The 26,398-nt window shown below is 37.6% G+C and overlaps 1 protein-coding gene across 1 annotated transcript in view; it reads right to left on the bottom strand.

The window, feature by feature from the left end:
- hcn4 (hyperpolarization activated cyclic nucleotide-gated potassium channel 4) overlaps window positions 1-26,398 on the bottom strand; it is a 74,405-nt gene that overhangs the window by 47,477 nt on the left and 530 nt on the right. The window contains exons 2-3 of the mRNA XM_008405614.2: window positions 25,706-26,371; window positions 4,429-4,852 (exon numbers count right to left, since the gene is read on the bottom strand). Coding sequence (XP_008403836.1) covers window positions 4,429-4,852; window positions 25,706-26,371 — 1,090 coding nt within the window. The remainder of the gene's footprint in view (window positions 1-4,428; window positions 4,853-25,705; window positions 26,372-26,398) is intronic.

Below are 26,398 nucleotides of genomic sequence, written 5' to 3'. Positions count from 1 at the left end.
AGAATATCCGGTCACAGTCTTGTTTTTATCCCGATGAAGAGTGACAAGACGAAGCTGACAAGAGAGAGACGGAGGAGAGGCGTAATGGCAGTCTGTTTAGTGTGTGTGTGCGTGCGTGCGTGCGTGCGTGCATGCGTGCGTGCGTGTGTGAGTGTGTGTGTTTGTGTGCTCGAGCTTGATAATATCTGCACACCATGCTGAACGCCATTATGCATGACAGTGTTATCACTGGCATGAAGCCACAACCACTAAAACCTCCCTGTTTGTAAACAACGTTCTATCAGTTCGCAGGGTGTAAAAAACCCTCACATCTTGAGAGTTTGGAAGGGAACAGCAGCCATCATTGCTAATTTATGGAGGCCGTGATAGAAAAGGACGTGTAAGAAGATTTCACGAGCTGGCGGGGGATCAGGGTGTTACTTTACTTACGCAAAAAAAAAAAAAAAAATTACTGATTGTGTCAGTGGTGATCAGATTAAAAAAGGTAAAGATGATGATTGATTTGTAAGGACTGCAGCTTTAAAAATTATTTTAATTGATCAAAAATCCTGAAGAATACTAAGGTTCAGATCCTTCAGAGAGTCTAAGATCCTGTTGAATATCTTAGACTTGTCTTGATTTCTAACTGCCCTCTGTTAAATGTAGAATCCTGATCGTCACCAGCTTCATTTGAGCTGCAGCGTCAGTGCTGATGATTCATATGAAGATATAACTCTGCAGTCCCCACTGCTCTTTTCTGAGAAGACTCAAGGGAGCAGTTTAGGGATCAACATTCAGGTCGAAGGACACTTCATCAGCTGGTGGTTGTGTGCCAACATGTCTGAGCCTCTTGGCTACAGTGCAGCATATTCAGAGGACGTGCAATTACAGCGCCAGTGTCAACACAGCCAACTAAAACCTGCAAAGAAACACAACGCATCATGTATGCATACGTATGTGAAGAGTCAATGTATTGAAAGTCAACTTTGCAGAAGATCACAAATTATTAGTCTGTACTGGAAATTAAATTTTTTATTTTTTTTTTTAATTTTTATGGAGACGTCACAGGGAATCAACACCCTTTTATCTCCTGGAAATGTTATTTTGCTTGTACTGGGTCTGTGACCGAGTGCTACGTGTGTGAGTTAGCTAACTGTCCCCAAGGGATTATGGAGCAGATTTATGACGCGTCAGAGCAGCACGCTGCAGGTCCTACTGGCACAATTTGTCTCTGAGTGAGGATGTGAAGCCAAAAATGATTGGCCTAAACAGGACTGGAACACTTTTTTACCAAAATATGTCAGAAACTAATGCATTGATTACAGGTACATTTCATAAATTAGAATATCAATTTTGCTTAAATAAGTTAGTTTGAAGAGCAAATAAAATATAGGTCCTTTACACACACACACATACCCCGCAATTATGCAGGACTATTAGTATCTATCACATATATCTTAAAAAGGCAGAAGGGCTTCTGGTTGCCATATGACAAATTGTTATATTTTAAGGGGTTTTAAAAAGCATGGTTTTTACTTTTTCATTTTGTTTCAAATTTGTCACTTTTTCACATAATGTGAAAAGGTTATGTTAAGGGTATGAATACTCTTGAATGGTACTGCACACAATCTTTGCTGTAAATGAAATCGGACCATCTTATCTGGATCCCGGATGAGTGTATGTCTGCAGCATTAACAGGAAAAGTAAAAAAGTCAGGCAGGTTGTGTGATGTTGGCGATAATCTATTCAGCAGTGACAGATGACATTTCGGTAAGGTTGCATGTGGAGTGTTATGGTGCTGAGACAAGGACAACCTTTCACTATGACTGCCTAACCAGCATTCATCAGAATCCTTATACACACAACACACATGGAGCACGCTCCCCTCCCCCCCACACACACATACATGCCCCTTCACCTTATTGTGTGACTGCAGGTGAACATGGCAGCACAGTCAATGTCCTATAATGTCCTTGTATTTTTATGGTGTGAACATGAATTATTCACCTTTGTCTTCTCGCGTCCTTTTAGCCTTGTTTCTAAAACAAAACATTTCTCCTGAGAGGTAATGAATTACCTTCAAACAAAAGCACAGGCTATAGGCTTTGGAAGCTTTTCTTGGTCTTTATGTATTCTTTCCCTTTGCCCTCCTTTTACTAATTCCCTCTGTTCCTTTCACTGCTTTGGTACCTTGATGGCTAATTTTGCTAAGATAAAAGTTTATTATGATCGACGGCACTTGATTTATTCTCACAATTTCTGTCCTCATTGATAGCATCTCACACCGTAAGAGTACGAGTTCAATGTTTTTGAGTAAACACACAACAATAATAATATTAATAATAATAATAATAATAATAATAATAATAATAATAATAATAATAATAATAATAATAATAATAATAATAAACAGTTGTCACCAATAACAAAATATTTTATCAATATTAATACAAACAAAATAGATTCAACTGCCATAAAAAGATGCAAGTTAAAATTTTTGTTTGGGAAAAATAAAGTGGTTGCTGTGAGGAAACATGAGCTTTTCTAAAGTGGTACAAAAAAATCCCCGTCAAAACAATTTGCTGAAACCCCATAACCCTCAACCCCGGAAAATACAATGGAAAAACGGCAAGCAGGCATACCGTTGCAGGCTAAGGGGTTTTAAAAAGCATGGTTTTTACTTTTTTGTTTTGTTTTAAATTTGTCAATTTCTTTACATAGAAATTGTAGGTTTTCAAATAAAATGCTATTTCACATTACTTCATCTTTTTTCTCTTTTTTCAATGAAAAAAATAAAGTCATTTCACTAATCTAATTGAAGATTTGTTCTAAACCGTTATTGGAAATAATTTCAAGCACAAAAATCAATATAAATAGAGACAGGTGGTAATTTCATTAATTTCTCTGCTGAAATAGATCGAAGAAATCATGTGATAAATTTATTCTTTGCTTGAAGATACACAATGTAATTTGTTACTAAAAATAGTGCTTTGTGCAGGATAAATAATGCAGGGCCAGTTGCAGAGCTGCTAAAATACCTTCTGTATTAGGCTTTTGCACTGCGATTATCCAGAACTAATCCTTAGACACTAAACCTAAAGTCTTAACTTACCACTTTGATTTTGAAATTACAAAAAAAGCAAGACAAATTATCACATTTCCCACGGCGCATGGTTTCACAACATATGCAAGATGCCACCCGACTTTACTGAGTTCTCCACCTTAAAATGGTTTAATTCCAATAACACCTAACATTACTTTGTACTGTTTCAAAAGTTCCTTTAATGTCAAATAAAATCATGTAATTCAGTGAATTGTTGTTGACTTCAAGCTGGGATTCTGACACATTGCTTTGCACCCTTTACCCAGGAGATTAAACAACAATCCATCCAAAGAGAGCAATGGGAACTTTTCTAATTATTTCTGCAATTATAATCATGCTTGTACTGCAGCACTGCCTCTCTGGGGTCTGTGGTCCCACTGCTCTCTGGATGGCCACATGGAGGTAAAATGCTAATCAACATCCCAGCTTCATCAACTTATTGGTAACTCACTTATAGCAAAAGAGTCTCTTCACCCCTTTCAAGGGGGCATGCAATCAGAAACAGCTTCTATCCATATTTCCCTCCTGGGGGGAAGATGGAGAAGGTACACAGCAGAAGTGCCTGCAGTAGCACCCCAAGATATGAATACTATGTAGATTGTAATTAAATTTAGGAAGTAAAACATAATCTTGACTGCCTTTGTCAAATCGTAGTTGTAGTAATGTTTCTCACTGTAATTAGCCTAAGCTTTTACAGTCCGAGAAACCCAAAGAAAGCAGGGCAATAATTAATTAATCAAAAAGCGTATAGCTGCAGTTTATAAAAAGATACTTTTTACACATTTGTTAAAACTGTCATTATTCCCTGACAGTATGCTATGAGACACATAATCTGTGAAAAATCAAGCATCTTTGCCTTCCTACCGCCATCTGCAGAAATATATTGCTCGGTCAGAAACAACCAATCAGAGTCAGCACTCTGATTGGTTATATGTGCTGCTCACACCCTCACCCTCCTTCTCTGCTGCGCAACAGCTAGTTCCCCACAACGGAACAAGCGTGAATGCTCAGGCTAGTTAGCATGCCCATCAATGACGATGAATAAACATGTCGTAAGGTAAGTTGTTTCTCCGCTATTAGTACAGCTGCAGCACGTACACGAGCATGACTGTCAGTGCTAAGACCTTTCTCCTGGCTCTGATTGGTTGTTTCTGACCAGGAGCAGTGTGTTTCTGCAGATGGTCTTAGGACCACAGGGAGGAGGTAGAGGAGCTCAATATTTTTACAAATTATATGTCTCATAACACACTATCATCTCATAGTAACAGCTTTAACAAATATACAAAAAACATATTTTATAAAAATGTCCTACTGCAGTTTTAACATCTAGAGGTGAACTTTCTTACCTCTTCCCACTGGTGGATGTAACGAATGAGTCGAGACAGTCGCAGGAGTCGTAGCAAGCTGAGGATCTTTGTAAAGCGTACAATCCGCAAAGCACGCGCTGTCTTGTAGAAATCCGAGTCAATGCGGGTCTCCACTATTAGAAAAATGTAGTCCACGGGGATGGAGGATATGAAATCTACCACAAACCAGCTCCGTAAGTACTTGATTTTGATCTGCTGGGGATCCAGGATGATCTCTGTGTTGTCTTCTTTGACTATGCCTGTCCTGAAATTGAGGACCAGGTCCATGAGGAAGAATGTATCTGAGACCACGTTGAAAACGATCCAGGGTGGGGTGTGCTCGTCTTTGAAGAAGGTGATGCCCACGGGGATGATGATGAGGTTGCCAACCATTAGCAGCAGCATGGTCAAGTCCCAGTAAAACCTTGATTTAGAAAGACAAAAAGGAACACATGAAGATTACTAAAATCATGTGTCCACTTACAGAACCTAATGCATGTAGAACAATCTCTAATGCACACACTGAAGGGTAGATTATATGTTTTCTTTTTTGTTCATTGCTTGCCTGGGTTTACAACCAACGATTGTATAGATACAGCTGTTTTGTGAATGGATCAGATGTGTGACTTGCTAGAGGTGTAAGTCACACATCTGCACCTCAAGCTTTTTATTTGTAAAGATATTGGAAAGTTCTGTTGTGCAAGTTGAACCAGAATGTCCTGCATTGAGTACTTCTGACATTCATATTGTAAGTTCTTGTTGCAGATATTGTTTAAATGTCACATTGTCTTTACAAAGAGTAAACATTTAATATATGAAAATACAGTCATGCACACACAAACTCTTTTACTGGCAAACACTGATTAACATTCGGTGGATAAACTGTTGACAGCTGCTTAATTGTTTTCCCCTTATTTATTTTCCTGATGCTCACTGGTCTAGTGAAAGCAAACACTGTATGTATGTACACAGTCTAAATGTGGAAAAACAATCCATAGGCTTACTTGGTTTGTCTTCTAAATCCCTATTTGCATCCTATAATTCAATGTTGGTGGACAAGGAATCTATTTGGGTTTGGACCATAAAATAAAACTCAGGGTTAACTGTTAATTACAATACGAAAATGCTATTGTCTGAGCATCAGAAAATAAATTTCCTTCTCTGCTGGCTTGTTAATTGAATCAAGATTTATAAATTATGTGTACCAAACAGACTGTACAGTTCTGGCTCACAGGCTCAACTAGACCATAAACAGTATTGTTGAAAATTAATATTAGGAGCAACCATAATTTAAAATAAAAACTGAGGAGCCAGGCCACATAAATAAGTATAAATAATAATTAAGTAATAAATATATCTCTACTAAATCCTTGCAATCTTCAGAGCAAGGATGAAGATTGCAATTGCATTTTTTTTTCCACCTCCTTGTTGTGCAGCTGATGTGTATTGATTTTTTTAGTTCATTCATGGTGTGCTGAAGTAAATAACTCAGGGGTTTCCATTGAATTGCTGCTGTACAGAATCACACTGTCACTGAGCAGTGTGGCTGAGGGATGAGGACCCAATTCAAGCTCAGAGGTTGGGAGATAGAAGAGCTTTTATTCTCGTCTTGTAAACAGAGCAGAAAATGCTTGTTGTGGCATGTTATCCATCGAAGAACATAAACATGAGAAAAGATGGACCAGGACAGGAAGGACATACAACAAAAATAAATCTTAATAAAAAAATTAGGTCAGAACTGAAAAGGCCAAAACTGATGATAAATCATGATTAATGTAAGCCAAAATATTGGAAATTAAAACTGAAACTATGTGAAACTAGATGAAAGAAATAGCACAACTTAACATGTACAAAGTTGTTCAGAATTTTCAGGCAGAGTAAAAGAAATGACAAAAAATATCCAAAGTTTGAACATCCATTCACAGAGCATTTTTCAATAATTCACTAAATATTAGAAAGAGTATGAAAAAACTACAAGCCACCAAGACATAGCAATCCACCAAACGTGACAGGCTGGGCAAGGACAGAATTAATCAGAACCATTCAGAGCACACACAAAACACACTATCCCCACAATCTAATACGACGGTGGCTGCATCATGCTGTGGGGAGGATTTTCTTCAGCACTCTAGCAATACCTAATTAGGGAAGCTAACTAGACTTGATGGGAAGATGAATTAAACTAAACCCTTGATATTGGGGTGGAGGTTCAAATTCCAACAGGACGATGACTCTGAACTTACAGGAATCATTTGGACCAAAACATATTCAGGTCCTAAAAAGGCTCGGTCAAGCTCCAGAGAGCAACTGAGAATCTCTAATGAATGAATATCTGACCATACTGTACTAGATGTTTTCCGGAGCAGAACGGGGAAAGATTTCACTCCCTAAATGTGAAAATCCCAATAAAATACACTGAGGTTTGTTGTCACAGCACAATAAAATGTGAAAAAATTGCTCCTTCTCCTGCATTTCTTTATGGACAAAATCTATCCCACCTTGAGTCAAAGTATTGAAACTTTTCTGTCCACATTACATAGCCACTTATCGAGAGAAGACAGGAGTTTTTAAGTGTTTAGATGACAGTTTACAGGAAAACCCCAGACAAAGACAGTGCATATAAACATACATTAACAACTGAAAGTCATGTCAGTATTATTTTTATATCACACACACACACACATGCATGTACGGAGGACGCTGACAGTAATTGAAATTCTTCAAAGTAAAAGGGTATCTACTGTTCCAACGTGTTGTCATGTGCAGTTATATTTAGACAGACCTTGGCACCACTGTGCTTGCTCACATTAAGTCTGAAAACCCAAGAGGACAAGTAAAATTTCAAAGGATGAAATGCTAACACGTGTCAAGACATTTTATGCATATTGTTGTGCTTCCTGCTTCTGAATAAATTACAGTTCTCCATAGCATGTTGACAGAGTCCAGTTCTGCACCTTATCTGTACTTCGTGCCAGAATCTAACCTTCCTATATTGCCTACATTGGAATATCATTAAAAAAGTAGTCATCTAGCAATACATAAAACTCATGAGTTGAAATGAGACATGATTTTGAGCTGCGATCAATAATCACTTTAAAGAAATAAGTATTAAGGCCTTTAATCTACAATTGTATTGATTTTGCCACAAACTCAACCAACTGATGTCAATATTTTTCCCATTTCTTTTCATTTCTTTAGACACTTGGACATGGAACCAAGACTGTTTTTTGTGTCCTGTCTGTTACTCTGTCGTCATTTATTATTCCAACTGGAAACCTGAAAGATTTAAGAGTAGCTCTAAGAAATATTTTTTTTTATAATATTCTTATTTACTGAGATGCACCTGTATGTTGTCATCCACTGACATTTTACATTGGAACTGCTAAAGGATTACACTAATGCATTTTAAAACTGTAATACAGTAAATTACACTGCAATTCGTCAGTCAATGCTTTTTGTCAAAAGTGAATTATAACATAGAAATTAAGCAGTGAATGAGTGTAATGGGGACAATAAAAGTGAGTGCTGTATGAAAAACAGAGGGAATCAGCATGTCATCCAAGAACACTTCAAGATGTTGCAGTTATCCAAACCCGCAATCATCCAGCTGGAAAACAGTATGTGGCCTAACATTTATGCATTTGAGTTAGTCAAAAAATAGTCAAATATTTCTGCATATGAAAAAGAGTATATTACATAACACTAAATTATATAACGAAGCACAGAAAAAGTGAGTAAACCCAAAAACTATATTCCATAGTCATATGAATTGAAAATTAGCGTTTAGATTTATTTAATCTCCATCACCCTATGAATACTAAATGTGTTTGTTAACTCTTACATTAGATTCAGATGGGAAGGCATTCAGAGTTAGCTTCTCTCCTTTTGGTCAACATTGATTAACTTTACAGGTTTGTGGTTACAGAAGATAGGAAGCCTGGCTCCCAAAATTTGCAATCCAAGCATCATCACAGCGGTGTATATTGGAGCTGGTGAGAGAGGCCACTGACAGACTAGATGAGGAAGAGAGAGAAATACGTTTTGTGGACACATGGGACAACGATATGTCTTCCAATATAGAAATTTCTCCTGTATCAGTCTGTTTGTGCTGTCTGTTGCTTCCTCTTTCTTCCAGTGAGGTTCTACTCTAGATTTCCCATGTTAAAAGAGACTTCCTACAGACATCACATGTTTGTTCAGGAGGAGGAATTGATGCAAAATCAATAACTCAGTGCAATCAAATGGGCTTTCTTAGATAGTTAACCTTTTACCATCTCCTTTTATAAACTGAATTTGACTGCTGCACTCAATTACAACTATGGTCATATTAAAATTTACGCAGTTGAATTTGAATCTTTCTATATCATTTGATTATTTGAATTGTTTTCACATTTTTGCTTTGAATTAGATCTATTAATCTTGTAACCCAAATTGTGTGGCATTTGTTCTGAATTGGACTATGAATTTAACTGAATTGAACTAAATTCAATTAAATAAAAACTAGGTTGTTAGTACAATACCTCAAACCAAAAAACGATATATATTGGGCTCTTTTGGTCTAAAATACCCAGTTCCTGATTATGCATTGAGTTTAAATGGAATACAAAACAGTTTGAGTTTTTTTCTTTCATAGACCAAAAATGTCTAATGTTTGTTATATTCTAACAATCAAAGCTGCACAGGAGTTGTTGTGAAGTACTATGGACCAAATAAACTCTTTCATGCTGCCTATATTGCCAGGTGAAGAGAAGAACATGTCTTTGGATTGCACATGGAGGAGCTTTGAAAACAGTGACGACCGCTGGGATGCAATCCGCCTTCAAATGCAGCCCTCTGTGGATGCGGCCCCTGAACTGGGACACAGCTTACGTGTGTTCATAGTGTGCCTGCTGACTCACATGCACATGTTTGTCTGCATATAAGAGTGACTACATGTTTGTGCAGAGGAATCTCCCGATTTCTCCTTTTCACTCTGGTGGTTACCTTTTAATGCAGGTCAGTACAGCCAAACATAGCCAGGATCCATTTACTGTGTTTTATTATGCAGTGGAACCCTGATACTGAGGAGTGTTCTTCTATAAATACAGTTGGACAAGAAAGGAAAGTTGGCAAAAAAAAAACAACAACAAAAAAAAACAACATATTTTTGAGCTCACCTCAGATCCCAGTGAAGGAGAGTGACTGGATATGACTTGTCATAAAATCCAACTAAACTCTCACACAGAGTATACAAGTATTAAGCAAAATTAAATCTAACTTGTTAAGTACCAATGTAATGACTTAAACAAAGAGGCTACTCATTCCATATGTGCTCAACATAAAGTTAGACCATTTGAAAATTCAAATATCATGCAAAAGACTATATCATATGACCATAGAAGAAACTTTTATAAAATAAAGCCCCCCCAAAAATGCTGAGCATGCACAGTTGCAAAACACAGGCTCCTACAAATCGTGCCATGATGCTGAGAGTCTAGTAGAGGTGACATTTCACCGTCTGAAGAGATGGAGCCACAGCCCACTCTACTCTCTAGTGGAGTGACCAGGGACAGGAGGAACATGTTGACACTCTTAGAGTGCCTCTTAGTACACGATAAGCCTCTCTCCTTCTCCTCACCCGGCTGGTATTCTACCTACAAGGAACTGTAAGAGTTCCCTCAAACAACCCGACCAAGACGCAAGCTTATTTCTTAGAGTAGCCTAAATTTAAACTGAGAAGTTTCTGAGAAATTGAATAAATATGTGTTAAATATACTGGGAATATTACATCAGTACTTAGCTCAAGAACAGATGGGCATGTATGTGTAAAAGAAGATATTTTAAAATTCTGCTATTGGTCTATCAATTTCATGTTTGACCCCACTTAGCCTTGCAATGTCATAAGGGGGCTGTTGGTTATCTCCAGAAATCATTGGACAAGAAGGTGGGTACACCCTGGACAGGTTCCTACTCCATCGCAGAGCAACACAGAATAAACAATCGCGCACACACACGTACACACACGCACCCAAGAACAACTTTTGATTGCTGCGTGTATGCGAAATAAATAGCCTACACCCACTTTTCCTTACACGGGGGTGCATAGGCATGGGTGACAGGCAGGGTACACCCTGAAAAGGTTGGTTAGAATCGTTGAACCTGCATATTATATAATCTTTCCACACTGGAAGAGTGAGTCAAGCCCAATCTTAGCAATAACATTCTGGATGTAAATTTTAAAAGAAAACAGCTAAAAATTGTAAACTTGAATAATAGCGGACAAAGCCACATTAAGTCCATTGCCAAGCAACAATGAATTAATAAAGATGAATAAATAAAAAATAAGCACAAAAGGTTATTGCGCAATAGGAATAACTTAATTTTACATAAGATATACTTAGTCACAGAGAGAGGTACGCTTTGTCACACTTAACCTGAAAACAACTTTATAAAAAATATCTTTGTTTATGCTGTCATGAAAGTGCAACATATTAGATTTAAATGAGTGAGTTGGAAAACTCACACAGCAAGACTTGAGAGTCTGGATAAAAAATAAAAAATCAGGTTAAAAGGGTTAATCCTATTTCTGTTTGTCACCAGTTCCAATAAACTGTCATAACAGCTCTGCCCTTGCCCTACACCGCCATCAGGCACAGTGCATGCACATCAGTGACACTGGGGCAATGCAGTCATAGGTAGCTATATATAGGAGACGCACAGTGTTTTATCAAACCTATGCTAAGAAGATTTCATCAGAGGTCGAGGAAAATCTCCCCAACCTTAGCCTAAGAGAAAACAGGGGGATTTACTAACTGCTCACAGATGGGAGAGGAGAAATAAAATCTGCTGAAGGGAGCCAAACCCACCAAACACCGCTTAAAGAGATCCATTTACAAGATTATAAGTAGACTGCTGGGGGGACATTAAAGTAAAAGACTTGTTGTTTGTGTAATATGTAAATTAAATGTAACCTGCAATATGGTTAAAGTGCAACATGTGCTTTATGGTGTTATGATTCAACACAACTTGATCCTTCTTGTTAATATATTTTTAAATCTGCGAGACGGCAAGAACTTTCTTAGAATCAAAGCTGAGACATAAACATATTTGCCATAATTAATTAAATACTCTCTAAAAATACACAGGACCACTTCAATAAACTGTTGTGTTCTTGCCAAGTTAGTTTACTCAAGTAATTCAAGTCAAGAAGAATCTAATTTATTATATAGCTTACAGACATGGTGATATGCTTCAGGCATTTATTACCACTATTTTTGATGATTACAGCTTACAGCTATGGTTAGTTCAAAATTCAGCAAATGTGAAAATTTGAATATTACAAAAGACCAATAAAAAAGATTTTGCATAACTGTCCTCCAATACAGTCATGGTGATGACTGCAGACTTAACAGAAGAGTCACAAACACCATGCGTGGCTTACCCGACACACTGTTAAAGAAGCTGTCTGTGTTTGAGCCCATTTGTTGAAAGTTGAGTGGAAGGAAAAAAGACACACAAGAAGGGACAACCAAAGCCTTTGGGGGATTGTGAAGCAAAACTCATTTAAGAGTTTGTTACAGATTCAAAAGCTTTGGATTGCATTTGCAGTCTGTGGTTCAAGTGCCACCATACGTGATGGTTCCAGGATACGGCTAAATGCTCTTTTCAGATAACAGTAAATTAACCACCTGAATATTCAAATTAAAATTTCAAGCATAAACTAATTTACTTATGAGTTTGAAAATTAATCAACAACCAGGTGTGCACGATAGAAACCTAAAAAGTTATGTTTAGTTCATTGTGATAATGATAACATTCACAAAAAATATATAAAAATGAATCAGTCTTTTTACAAAACTTTTCAGTGCATGCAATCAGACCCCACAAACACACATGGGCTAAAAATAATAAATGACCCATTATCATACAGGCTAGTTTAATACACCAATTCTAGCAAGTTATGCAACCGTAAGGCCAAACAGCACACATTAATTTAATTTAAACAAACATACTAATACACTGCTATTTGTTAGTGCTGCTTTGGAATCAATGACAGGATAGAAAAATGTACAATCTCTAAACCATTCTTTCACTTTTTCAATTTGAAAATGTCATCCGTTAGAGTTTTGCATTACTATATTAGAACACAATTTTATCAGATTTTTACATTATTCTCCTCGTACAATTAACATAGAAAGCAAAATTTACACTTTTCCACATTTGATTTTATTCCACTGAGGGTCCTGGCTGGTCTGGAACCAATTCCAGTGGTCATGGCCATGCTTATGCAGGGATTCTGGCCAGTCCGTTAGAGACAAACAATGCTGCCAGAACAAACAACTCCGAGTGTCAGTTCAGAATCCCCTTCTCACCTAACTCTGTGGGAAGAATCAGGATAATCTGCAGGAATTCAAAGCAACCACAGGGAGCCATTCAAACTCTGCCCAAAGCATGGCTGGGAATTGTTTAGCTTCAGGGGACAGCACTAACAAGCACCCCACTCTACTGTCTAATTTCAAATCAGCAGAACTATAATTAAAAATTAAGCAATATAACAAACTCCATTCATATTCGGAAATAAAACAGGCAGAAAATTACAAGTTTCCAACGTGGATATCCACTTCAAAGATGCACTCAAATGGTGCAAATTTCCACCTGTGCAGAAATGTGTCACAGGACGATGTTGGACAGCTCAGAAGCAAACTTTTTAAAGCTTCAGATAAACTGCTATAGCTCTACATTTATAAGTCACCAGTCATTTTGCAAGGTGAACAAATGCAGTCAGGGCACCCAATAAGAACAATGTCTCTGAAGTAGCTAAGTCCTTTTATGTGTCTGTGCAGAGGGAAACTAGACTGCAAAGCAGACTATAGTCAGCAAATAAAATATTAAATAAAATAATTTCGCTTAGCAGCAGTTAACCACCTCCTACCCCTGCAGCCCGACACTCATCATCATGCAATTTGTTCTGTGCCTCTCTGGCTGTGTTTATGTCTTCTCAGACAAGTGATGAAAGTACTTTAAACAAAAGCTTTGTTTAAAGTACTTTTGTAGTAGACCTTCAAACCTGCAGTTAGTGGCAATTGTCTTGCCACTAACTGCATTTGTGTCTTATTAGTATGTTATCTCCCTCAGGGGCTTTATTTTCGTTTAAGGGTCAAATGGCAGCAACCCTCTTGCCAAGAAAGCACCAGCCAATAATATTTCCCTCAACCAGCTGTTGCTCAGGAATTACTGGTAAACCAAACAATGAGAAATGGATTTGTGGACCTTCTTATTACAAATTAAATGCTAAAATAATGCACAAAACCTGGATCTGGTCACTGTGTACATAATCACCACATGGCCTTGTTGCCAGCTGCACCAGTGCCACTTTCACTGCTGATGCTGGAAATTTTCAATGACACAGCAAAGACTGAGATGCAGCGGAAGGGATGTGACATAAAATGTTTTAAATAAATAAAGTTTAGATAAATAAGAATGCCTATGACTTTATTACCAACATGCAAGGGCTACCAAGATTTAGGGAAGGTATGTAAAGAAGACCTTCAAACCTGCAAAGAGTAGTAGTCATTAGATTTCCTGACAAATTGGAGGAACAATGTTTTGTTAAATCCACCTGTGCATTTTGTTTATTACATCAACTTAGTAAAAGTTCACATGCGGACGAATTTTAAACTATTCTGACCATAATTCAGCAAACATCCCTAAATCATGATTTTTCCAATACCCTTACATGAGATAAGGTTCTCACAGTAATAAAACAAGAAAGAAATAAAGGTTTTAGTGAGGTTTTGGTCACTATAGTTGGACTAAGAAAAAATGAAAGCACAGAACATTCCCTGGTGTGTTCATTTATCTGGAGTAGTGAGCACTGACCTTAGGCCTGTAAGCTTACTTTTTGATCCACCAGACCTCTAGCATCCTGGTTCGGAGGGTTAGCTTTGATGTTCAATCACTTGTGTAAAAGATGTCAGTGGTCCTACATTTTCCAAGTTTATACAAGAACTATCTTAAGATAAATTATTTTCTAAGCTTTTGCAGTGTAATAAGGGTCATCAAACAAAATGTTGAACTTATTTCCTGATACCTTTCCACAAATGTGTTGTGAGGGACAGAATTTCATAAATTTCCCTGTACTGTAGCAGGATACATTCACTAATGCTTTCACTGAAGACATTTGACTTGTATGATCTATATATCTAGGATTGTTGTCCTGGGCCAAATCATGCTCTCCATGCCCATGAATACATTGATATTTGTGGTTGCAGTGTGAGAAAATGTTTGATATTTTTACAGGTATGAATACTTTTTGTAAGGCACTGTACATGTTGTGAGAATTAGGACTTTTAAAAAAATCATAGATTTAAAGGTAAAGGAAAATTAGGCTGTGTTTCATTTTACCTTTAACAAAGGGTTTTTTGTGTTACTTATGTAAAGTAAAAAACTTAGATGACCTTTTAAAAGCAAATTTATTTTAATGCATTAGCTCCGTAATTTCTACATTATTTTGACTGAACACCGCCAAGATTTTAATTACTACACATCAGCTTCATGGCAGCCGCCCATTTTGATTTGAAACCTGCATGGAGAAAAAGAGGACATGATATTGACTATGAAGATAGAGCTGATAAATCAGGAGTGCCACCTCGCCGCAGAGGAGACAGAACGATCTGTCTCTCACCACTGCTTGTCTCATAATGCAGATATTTGTCTGTCTACTAGACACCCAGCATGTGGCACGACCAGGCCAAACACATTGATCTAAGTAAGCTTTTCCTGTGAATTGCAACAGCTACCCACACACACGCTCACACAAACACACATTTTTCTGCACCGTGGTCTTCGGTCTTTTTACAGTGGCGACCCCACAGTTCTACAACACTTCACCCTCACTGCATGCTAGTAAAGTGCAAAATGTGAAGAGGTCCCCTGCTGTAAATGTCTAATTGTAAACTTGTGTACTTTGAAAATAATACTCGTTAAAAAAAATTGGACTAGGAAATTTTTAAGTGCTGGATTTAAATTTGTCACTAATATTTTTTGCAGTGCTTTTGTGTTCATGGCATATCAAGTGTTTCTTCTTTGTGTATGACCGACATTAGAGAAATAAACTTGTATTTTTCTTCCCTAAAAAATTACAAAAAACACCAAATTTAACCTTTCACCTATTTTACCTGTTTTTCTAAATGTCCTTGCTGCACTTTTACACTTGGTGACAATAGCATCTTAGTGCACACAAATCATGTCCTTAACTGTCCAAAATATTAATGTTTATACTAAGCACAATAAATATGGTTGCGTTAAATTTATTTTTGATTGCACTGTGTGCAGTGCTGCTGATTTTTGTGATTTGAATTTCTGAATCAATTCAAATGAAAAAAAAGATATAATCAACCTTTCGTTTTTAGATCTCAACAGGTAAAAACTTGTTTCCAGCAAACTGGTTTTCAGCAAGCAACAACAAAACTGTAAAACCAAGAGAACATAGATTATTTCCAAAATGTTGCTAACCAGCTGTACTTATATCATGTCCACAAAGCTTGAAACTTGTATAAAAACAAACTAGATTAAGACTTAACTACACTGTTTTGTGTTGCTGCTCAATAAATAAATTAGCAAAAAATGAGAGAATGTGTTGTACTTTGAAAGCTCTCCAAATATCAGGTTGACATTCCTGGTATTTCATAGTTCCATCAACAAAACAGAGATGATTCTTAGGCTTAGCTGAAATCCTTCTTGTAGCAAAGATGCACTGCAAGAGAAGCCAGAATGTTTCAAAAGAGCATCAATCAACTCAAAAACTCCAATATCTGTAAGAGTGGTTTACTTTCTCATTCAGGGACAAAAGTGTCTGCAGATCAAGAGCATTATTATATTTCAACTAAAAATAAAAAAAACTGTTCTGCATTTAACCCATAAATATATTTCAAGACCAATGTAACTACTACTCTTACACAAAGACACCAGAATTACTAACCCACACTAGTACTTCTGACAAACTAATTGCCTCCGACTTTAACCACATAATCTGCTAGTGGTGTTGACTTTGTAACATGGAGTGGGTTAGATTAAATTTAAGAGCTTCTTATTATTACCACTCTCTTGTTGTGTCTGAACCCTGGAGCAGCAAATTGGTGCCAGATTCACATCTCGGCAGACAGGAAAAAGAACAATCCAATTTCAGAAGGACAGAGAGTGTGAGAATCCACCTGAGACACGGGCAGGTCTGCGAAAGGTCAGCTCGTATGTACTGGATACAGCAAAATGTCTGGCCGCAAGAATAACTAGTGGAAGACTTTAGAATATATGCAGAGGTTGATTGTAGGTTGCAATATGTTCAAGCACAAAATATGTGTTTTATTAAGAAAAGTTTAAAAAGTTGAATCTCTGTTTATACTTTTTTTTATCCAACTAAAGTACAAATTATAGTTGAAGATAAATAATTGCTTAAACTTGCACGCATTTGATTTGACTATAAAACTTTTTTTTAATTAATCCAGGGAAATTTTATTGAGACAAATTTTAAAACAGACTATATGTACAATTCATATAACCAATTAACTGAAAAATGCAATTTTAACAGTAAAACACAATTTAACAGCTAAACTTGTCTAAATAGACCATCATACACCGCCTTCAAGATGCTATTGCAATTTGATCCAAATTCTACTGAAAATATAATGCCTTTTGGTGTAAAGTTATCTGTCTAAGGAAGTCCAGTCAATTACATCAATCAAGTCGATTTCTCCAAGTCAATTCCTGCAATTCCTTTTTCCAATAAACCAGATTTCTGCAGCTCCACAATTCTCTTCATGATATCTTGGTTGATCTTTTGACTTTCCCATCGTGCCAACAAGGAAGCAGTGCGTTGAATGTGTGGCCTCAAAATACATCCACAGGTATGGATCCAATCACGTAATCAGAAGTTTCCAAAGTCATGACATCATCATCTGGGCTTTCCTTAGGTAGTAGCAGTTATCATTCCGTATGTAAACTTCTGAATTTAAAGACATGACCTAAAACAAGAGAAGTTTGCTCAGATAGGGAGGGAAAAAAAATTATGTCTGTTAATTCAGACATACATCTGAATAAACAGATGTATGTTTATACATACATTGCTTAGTTCACCCTCAATCAACAGAGCATGTTGCAGACTTCTTGTTTCAACCCTTTTTTTTCTCTAAAAATCTTCTGATTTAACAACACAGTCAAGGCAAGAATATCCTCATGGTTGTCACTGATTAATGTCCCAGGTTATTGAATGGTTGCCTTGATAAACAGTAATTCTTGTGCAATATTAGACTTAAATGAAAACAGAATTTGTCAAATTAAGTCTACAATTATCCACATTTTATAGATTGAAAAATATTGTTACCTTCAATTCTCTGCTCTCCGCTTGTCTGATTTGTGATACAACTGACTGTTTACCCCTGGTCAGTGGGACAATAGCAGATTATGAAAGGGATAAACAATTAATAATGATACAAAATGATATTCAAAAAGCAAAGATTTGGTTTTGGCAGATTAGTGTGGCATGTCTACCTAGACAGATTATAAATCGATGTTTTAAGGCGAAGCATTGTGAGGAAGGAAAGACACGCAACATTACATTTGTCAGGTGACCAGAATCAATCAATCAAATGTGAAATGGGTGGCGTGTTGCACTTAACAGAAAATGTTTTAGGAAGGACTTTCTACTTTCAAATCCATATCAGGTCTAATCAATCAAATTATTCACACCTTCAGATTCCCATCAATTTGTCAAGGTTAAAAGTAGTTTCTGCTCAATATAAGGAACACTAGGAAATGACACACTGCCTGGGGCAAGTAAAGCACCTGAAATGAAAAAAGAAAAGGGATCCTAATCTTATGTGCTAATGTTACTCTGTCACGTAAGTGTGCCTGGTAGCGTTCATCCTTCCATCCTTTAACAGGCAACCTTCCACCCTTTGGCCATGTACATCCTCCCTGGGCTCCCTCCATTAAATAAATTGTGCTGTAATAATCTCTTGGCTCCTAATATCGGTAGATGAGCACAGCAGCCTATTTTGATTACCCCACTTTCAGGCCTAGCCAGAACCATCTGTAATCCCCATGTTTTGCCCTCGCTACATTAAAGAAGGAATTATTTTATGGAGACGGAAAAGGAAAGGGTGCTATTCATCCTACGCAGATCCAAACTGCCTTTTTTTTCCTTCCCATGAAGATTAACATTGCATGGCAAGAACATATGGTTCATGTTCTCACTTTGCTCTCTAAACTTTTAAAGGACCTCATGCTGACCTTTGCTTACTTCACCCTCAATCCTGCCACTACCAGAACAAGGATATGGGATCATTATTGTTGCAACAGAGCATGTTGCTCCATCAATGAAAAGCTTTTTCCTCCTGTGAACCAAACAAATCAATACCAAGATACACTCTCAAATCAACTGTAATCAACCTGGCTGAACAAGAGGATGCTGATCCCATTTGTTCATAAGAATAGTACACACACACACACACACGCACACACACACACACACACACACGCACACACGCGCRCACGCACACACACACACACACACACACACACACACACCCCCACACACACACACACACAATGGATATTCTAGTACAGTAAGTAACCATCACTGTCTTGCGTGAATGAACATATAGGGGTGCAAAAAGATATTCTTAAAGGAGATAGTAGCAATTCCCCCAATGTCTCAGAGAACACAAAGACTGACTTGAAAATGATATAACTCTATGAGAATATAATATGGGAATGAATACAAACAATCCTCCAGAGGTAAATTATTCTTTTTTGTTTAATCTTTAGTGCCCTAAAAGTAAAGATGAGAAACTGGTTCATATAACCACATGATTTTAATCAATTATAAGTAACCAGACAGTCAGAAACTAAAAGTCTTTCTTCAGCTAAACCAACAAATCATACAAAAGTGCTACCATGTTGCACAGACAGAACAGAGTAGAAGTTGTGACTGAACTTCCAGTCACAACTGAGAGGCATTGTCTTTGCAATACCAAAGACAAATCTTCTCTCCCAGGTCTGCAATGATGCAACAATTACATCATTCTGTTTTGCAGACTTGATTTGGGAGTTTTTGCGGCTTGTTCTCGTCACATCCTCAGAGTAGAATTTTCTTGTTGTGTCATGTCCAACAGATATTTTGTGATTGATAAGAAATTTGAGGTGCGCATGGTTACCACACTGACAAATGCTGCACTGCTAGGTACATATGTGGACTTCCCAGGAGATACAAAATGCCCTGGCCAGAAGGAACACTATCATTTTTTGCCACCTCAAGTAAAAGAATACACTTCTCTTTTCTAGTGGAGTATGTGCAGCCCTTTAGAGTTAAGCCCAAAGATATTTTGAGTATCCGTGAGATGTTTAAAAATGAAGACAGACAATGCACAAAAGCTGTAAAAAGCTTTCCCTTTTTCCTTTTCTAGAAAGGAAAAGGTATTTTCTAAAGAGACATGGCAGCTGTTCCTTTGGGCTGCTACTTTTAAGTAGTCTGTGAGACTTTAGCAGCTAACAGGAAGCTAAGCGTATTACAGTAAAGTTGCTTTGTTCCATCCGTTTGAAGAGTCCAAACCTGTCGTTGAACATGCAAGATTAGGTCTTTTTGAAAATCGTACACTTAAGGTACGGGGTACTCAACAGAAAACATGTCTTTAAATATGTAAAATGTGTAATATAAGATGCTCAAGACAGTTTAAAATGTCAAGTCTGCTATAATGTCTTTGTTTAAAAACAATAATGAAACTCAGCGTAATTGCAAATTTGTGTAACAAATGAAAAGCTGAGTCAAAGGAAGGTTCTAAAAAATCTCCTTGTCATTACAATAAATGAATGAATGACTAAAGGATCTAACACACTGCTTTTTTTCTCAAATAGAGTTTTAGGCTGTCATTTATACTCAAATGATGTTGAAGAAAAAAAAAATCTAAAATATGATACTGAGAAAAAATGTACATCTGGTGATACAGAAGGATTACATTTTAAGGTTTACAAAAAGAAAAGTTGGTGTTTTCTGTGATGCAGAGAAAAGATTCTCCACTTTGGGATGATTTTGAAAAATATTTTAGTTTACAATAAATAATTTTGCTTTTAAAGCAGTTTTCTTTTTTCATTCATATAACAGGAAAAAGTATTTGGTTGTTATTTATGACAACCAAGGACAAATCATATCCCAGCTATAATTTAAATAGGAATGATGAGGTTAACTTTTCAAACTGGCAATCTGTCTCAATTAAATATTTCTGTTTTAGCTTAATATATTCTTAAAACCTAAATTAAAACTATATTTCTTGGAGAAATAGTAAGTGGATGGAAGGATTGCTTTGACTGCTATGATAAGATTGAACTGACTGACAGACAGTTGAGCCCCACATCCAATTCTGTGAGGAGCAGCGTTAAGTTTGATCAAGCCTTTACTGTGGGGGGGAAAAAAGTTCTAATGTGCAAAATCTTCGCTTCAATCTCTCTGGGGAAATTCAGAGGAGTTTCTAACAGATGTGTCCTCTGGGCTATGTATCACAAGATAATTAAAAGGCTCTTCACGATTAGACGGCTGCATCCTAATATCAGGCCTCAGCGTTTGTCTAGAAACTCTACACAAAGCGGCTGCTATGTCATATTCCTATTAAAAGACTGTGCAAACAGGTAGGAAAATAACAATCACCTCCTTTTTATCGTGAAGATGAGGAGCCGGTAATGGGTGGAAGAATCAAACACTAAAATGATGACAGTAGCTGTGATAGTATTAGTTTTTCCTCACACTTTTAATGTACTTTTTCATGATAATGCAGATTATTACGATTATAATTGCTATTATTGTTTATCGGAAGTGGTAGCCACAATACACCTGTCTTCTTGTCTATATTGAGTCCCTCCATTTCTACTGCTTATTGTGGATGCGCACATTCAAAAACCACTGAAACAGTAGACTGCATAAGTCTAGAACCTGAATTATGCCTGCATTTGAGAGAAAAGTTAAATGTGAAGGTACCAAATGCACTCGACTGAAGTATTTGTATTACTAGTATTTGTCATTCAGCCAGTGTTTTTGTTCCTGTTTTAATTTTGCTGGTTGTTGTAAAAGCAATTCTCCACTTAACTGACCACATCTGCGCACAATAAGAAGTTTGTTAGTATCCTGAAGCAGGCGGTTCTGCTCTGAAACTGGAATTGAGGCTGTAGATTGGATTATGATGCCATTTTTAATCTGCTTTTTTTCCCCCTTGGAAGATTTGATGCCCCTCCCCTGCTTCTTAGTGTTACACAAAACTTGACAAGAGGAGATTTCGCTTAACTCCACCGCACTGATGACTCTGTGATTCTTTCTGACACTCTAATTTGAGCTTATGGAGCCCAAACTTTACTTTAAGTAAAACTTTCTCGTCTGATTTGCTTTTAGGAACTGTAATTGCAGTTATTCTTTGGCTCTTTTTCTGATAAAGTGGGATGAATGTGTCCAAGGAATGGTTATTTTTAAAGTATGAAATATGGCATTAAACAAGATAGTCTAAAATATGCCATGTTCTTTAATTTATTTAAATAATGAGCAAAAGAGTACTTTTTGTCATTTTTAAAATTCACTAAGCCAGTTCCTACTATATATACTGACCAACACATCTTTAATTGTACAACAGTATCCACTCCAAATACAGAGAAGAGAAACTTTGTTTTCTTTTTTTGAAAAAGTTTTTTCTCTGCAGAGCATATTCAAAGAAATCTACACTCTCATCTGTTTTTCGAAATGTGGCGATAAGCAGGGTCTTCTTTTAGACGTGTTGCTCAAGGACACTTCAAATCCAAAAGTCTGCGCCAAATTTCTGACCTTTCAGTATCAGGACAGTCTCCCCGAGCCCCAAATCACCCTTCCTCATGACATTTAGCACAGTGAGAAAAGGAGCAGATGGGGACAGAGGAGACATAACCAGATGGGGGAAGAACAGGGAAATGGGCTTTGTTGCAGTACTATGCATAAACATTGTTATGAATTTTTTCCAAATTAATGTTGATCTCAAATCTTGATCTTAGAAGCTATAGCTTGGTTATCAGAGACAAACTGAAAAGGCACAATATGGTCAGATAATTGATGTGAAACTGAACTGGAATCATTCAAGAACATCCATCCATTCATCTTCTTTACACCCTTGTCCCTTGGTGGGGTCGGGAGGGTTGCTGGTGCCCATCTCCAGCTAACGTTCCGGGTGAGGGGTGCGGTCACCCTGGACAGGTCGCCAGTCTGTCACAGGGCAACACAGAGACAGACAGGACACACACATTCACACCTGGGGACAATTTGGAGAGGCCAATTCACCTGACAGTCATGTTTTTGGACTGTGGGAGGAAACCGGAGTACCCGGAGAAAACCCACGCATGCACAGGGAGAACATGCAAACTCCTTGCAGAAAGACCGGGGCTGGGAATCGAACCCAGAACCTTCTTGCTGCAAGGCAACAGCTCTACCAACTGCGCCACGGTGCAGCCCATTCAAGAACATCAAATTCATAACTCAGGTTAGTATACACTGAAATGTGGACAATCTGGACAATGCCTCTCTATTATCACCACAGTTCCTGCAAATGTATCCATGTAACTTAAACCTTTCTAGATTATGTCATGTATCAACTACAAAATTTTTTGTGTTTTCCCTTGATTTTGTGAAACAGACCAGAATCAATTAAAAGTGAATAGCATATGGATTTCAATTAAAAATGAAACCTAAAAAAATCTGAAAACAATGGTTTGCATTTAGATTCAGCTTCCCTAAGTCAATTCTTTGCAGAACTTTGGCAGCAACGAATTTTTAGGGGTGTGAAATTTTTCCCAATTCTTATTTTTAAAGCAGCTCAAGCTCTTCCTGACTCTTCCTGACTTGCCAAGGAGTCTCAACTGGGTTTATGTTGACATATTAAATTAATCTCATTTCGACATGGTTCTACTTTGATGGTCACTGGCCTGCTAAATCCTGAATCTCTATTTTCCCAGTCTCAACCTCCAACAAGTTTTCTTCCTGGATTGTTTTGTATTTAGCACCTGCTGAAGAAATGCATCCATCCACCATGTTGGTAGATTTAGGACTACGTAGGTAGTGTTTACCTATAGACCAAATGGTAGAATTTTGGTTTAGTCTTGACTGAACACCCCCTCTCAGCAATGGCTTTTTTCTTGCGACTCTTGTACACTGAAAAAAGTTTTCCTTGAACCAATTAAAAAAAAAAGATCTAATTTTCTAATTTGATCTTCAATCAAGTCAAAATTACAGCTTGAGCAAAACTAAGCAAATCTGCTGTAACAAATTAGAGTAATTTTTTTAAGTTGGCTCAAAGAAATATTTTTTTCAGTGTATGGTGGACAAATATGTGGTTTGCACATCTACAAGTCGTTCTACGAATCTCCAATGCAAAACCTGGATCTCTGCTGCTCCTCCAGAGTAACCATAGGTGTTGTGGCTGCATTTCTGATCATTGCCCCTCTTATTGAGACTGTCCATTAAAGTCCATGTCTTGGTAGGCTTGTAGTTGTGCCCCATTATTTCCATTTTTGGAGAAGACAGTGAACTCCAGGAACCCATGCATTGTCTAAATGAGCTTGTTCATGGAGAGTTGTGAGGAAGGGCGGTGGGACTTTGTTGATGCAAGGCAGCAGAGTAAATTGACAGTGAACTCTTTTTTTACTAATTAAAAAAAGAAGGGAAGTAGCAGAGTAAAAGAGAGCTAAAATTACAAGCCACACTTTTCAGTTATTTGAAAAAAGTCTGAAAGCAATCTTGTCTTTTCGCATTCTTCTCTTCCTCTTTATCAATTGTAATGATTTATGCTTTTCTCCATGAAATGACTAACAGTTTTGTACCATAAGTTAAAAAAAAGTGCAGAGGGTGTGAATACTTTTTTAAGGCACTTGTACAGACTGACCACATGCTGTTCAAATAAGAGGAAAATCCCCACCTCAACTTTTCAGCCTCAGGTCACTATGCAGTGACTAACATGTTTAAGAAGAAAACACCTAAAGAGGTCAGATAAATGTAACTACTTTCTGCTCACAGAACAAGGCTATCTTTCTTACTGACAAACTCTCCAGGCCTATTATCAGCTCACCTTCATTTTAGTGAGATCAGTTTTTTAATAAGGTAGGAAACATACATTTGATATGCATTACAGCTCATTACACCATCATTGCTAATTAATCAGATGATCCTGTCAAATTAGACATCAGTGTCATGAAAAGGGAGAATATAGAATGACATGCAGTGCAATCACAATTTAGATTTAGATCCTGTAACAGCATCTCTATAATATGCTTCATTTAAATACATTAAACACCGAGGGTGACACAGTCTGTAAGGCAGTACAGCTATAGTTATCTGTCTGTTTTTAATCAAATAAATAACTGCAAGATTCAATCCATAACAGAGGTCATTGTTTACATTACTAGCTTTTACATACACTATGTCTTTGTTTAACTCAAAATCTGCTTAATTCTAAGAAAAAAACATTTCTCTCTGAAGCAGACCAATTGGAACATTTTTGTATATGCATCTATCTGTATGTTGTAAGTTCAAAGTAAAATCCACAAACCAAGAATTTGTAGCAAGTCCTATAATCATCTTACAGGAAAGAACAACAAAGATAAGGCCAATAACAAACCCAAGGACACTAAACAGAAGAACACAAAACCTGCAGAGCTTTTCCCTGACCTCCTCTGTTCAGGTTTGCTGCACAATTTGTTACTGCTGAGGAAATTGCTGTTTAATGCTGATAAATAAATTCAAATGAAATGTAGAAACATAATGAAAAATAGTGAGAAAACACAATGTTGAGACTTAAATGGAGTAAAGGCCTAAAATGTTGACTGTCATTTTGGGTAAATGATTTAAATGATCTACATATATTTACCACATTAGAAGAAGTGCACATGTCAAATAGATGCAAATAGATGGACTTGTTTTTTCTTATTATTAGTGCATACACCAACTACAATAAAGATGATCTAATTCGTTAAAATTTTTGATAAAGTCAGCTTACTAATTATGAGATGGGTTATTTGTAATTATCTATGAGACAACTTTGAACATGTTTGTTTTTCAGAATGAACATACAGTGCCACCCAGAATTTAAGAATGAACCGCGCTCCACCTAGACTAATGAATCCCACAGTATCCTGAAGAAGAAAAAAGAAAAAAAAAGAAACATCTGGGCCTGCGCAAGGCAACGACGTTACACCGTGGAGCCTCATTTCTAACCTTAGAAGACCAAAAGAGGTGTCTGAAATTTACCTGAAGTCGCTGTATGGGTGAATTATCCAAAATCCGGCCGATTTGACTCGCTCTTGTTCTCGTTCGACCGCTTTCTCACTTCCAAACATCCTCAGGGAGAACTTGTTGACCCCCGGTTGAAGCATCGCTCCCAGCTGCCTGTGTATGAACCCGGCTTGATATAATCCAGCGTCGTCCGGTAGAATTTGATCAATGCCATCGAACTTTATAAAACCCGCCTGCTGGTCTGGAGGGTCGGTTTGGGCGCCACCGCTGGCACCCTGCGCTCCTTCATCCGGCTGCTCGTCGCCGATCGCCCCAGGGGGGCTCTCCTCGCTCGGGGTGACATCCCCCTCGGTGATGAGGCGTCTCGCCTCGGCCGAGTCTGAGTCGTATATATGCCGACTGGTGATGGACGAGAGGCTGCCTCGAAATCTCCGGCAGTCCCCATTTGAGCTAGTCTTCAGTGGTCTCCCCATGTCCGTCTCCATGATCACAGACTCCCCACTTTTGGTCTCACCGATGCCTTTGCAGCTTACCCCAGAGGTCGGCGACGGCAGAGGCTTCATCCTTATACTCTTCCTCCGGGTGTCCTTGTCTGCGTCTTCCCCTTCGCCCATTATGGATGCTTTCTGTCCAATGTGCTGTGGCAAACTGTAGAGCCTTTTACGCATGGATGAGTGCAACCTGTCCATTATGACATTGAGACACAGG

This window comes from Poecilia reticulata, linkage group LG3 (genome assembly GCF_000633615.1).
Source record: "Poecilia reticulata strain Guanapo linkage group LG3, Guppy_female_1.0+MT, whole genome shotgun sequence".
Classification (NCBI taxonomy): domain Eukaryota; kingdom Metazoa; phylum Chordata; class Actinopteri; order Cyprinodontiformes; family Poeciliidae; genus Poecilia; species Poecilia reticulata.
This window is presented reverse-complemented; position numbering and strand designations above follow the sequence as displayed.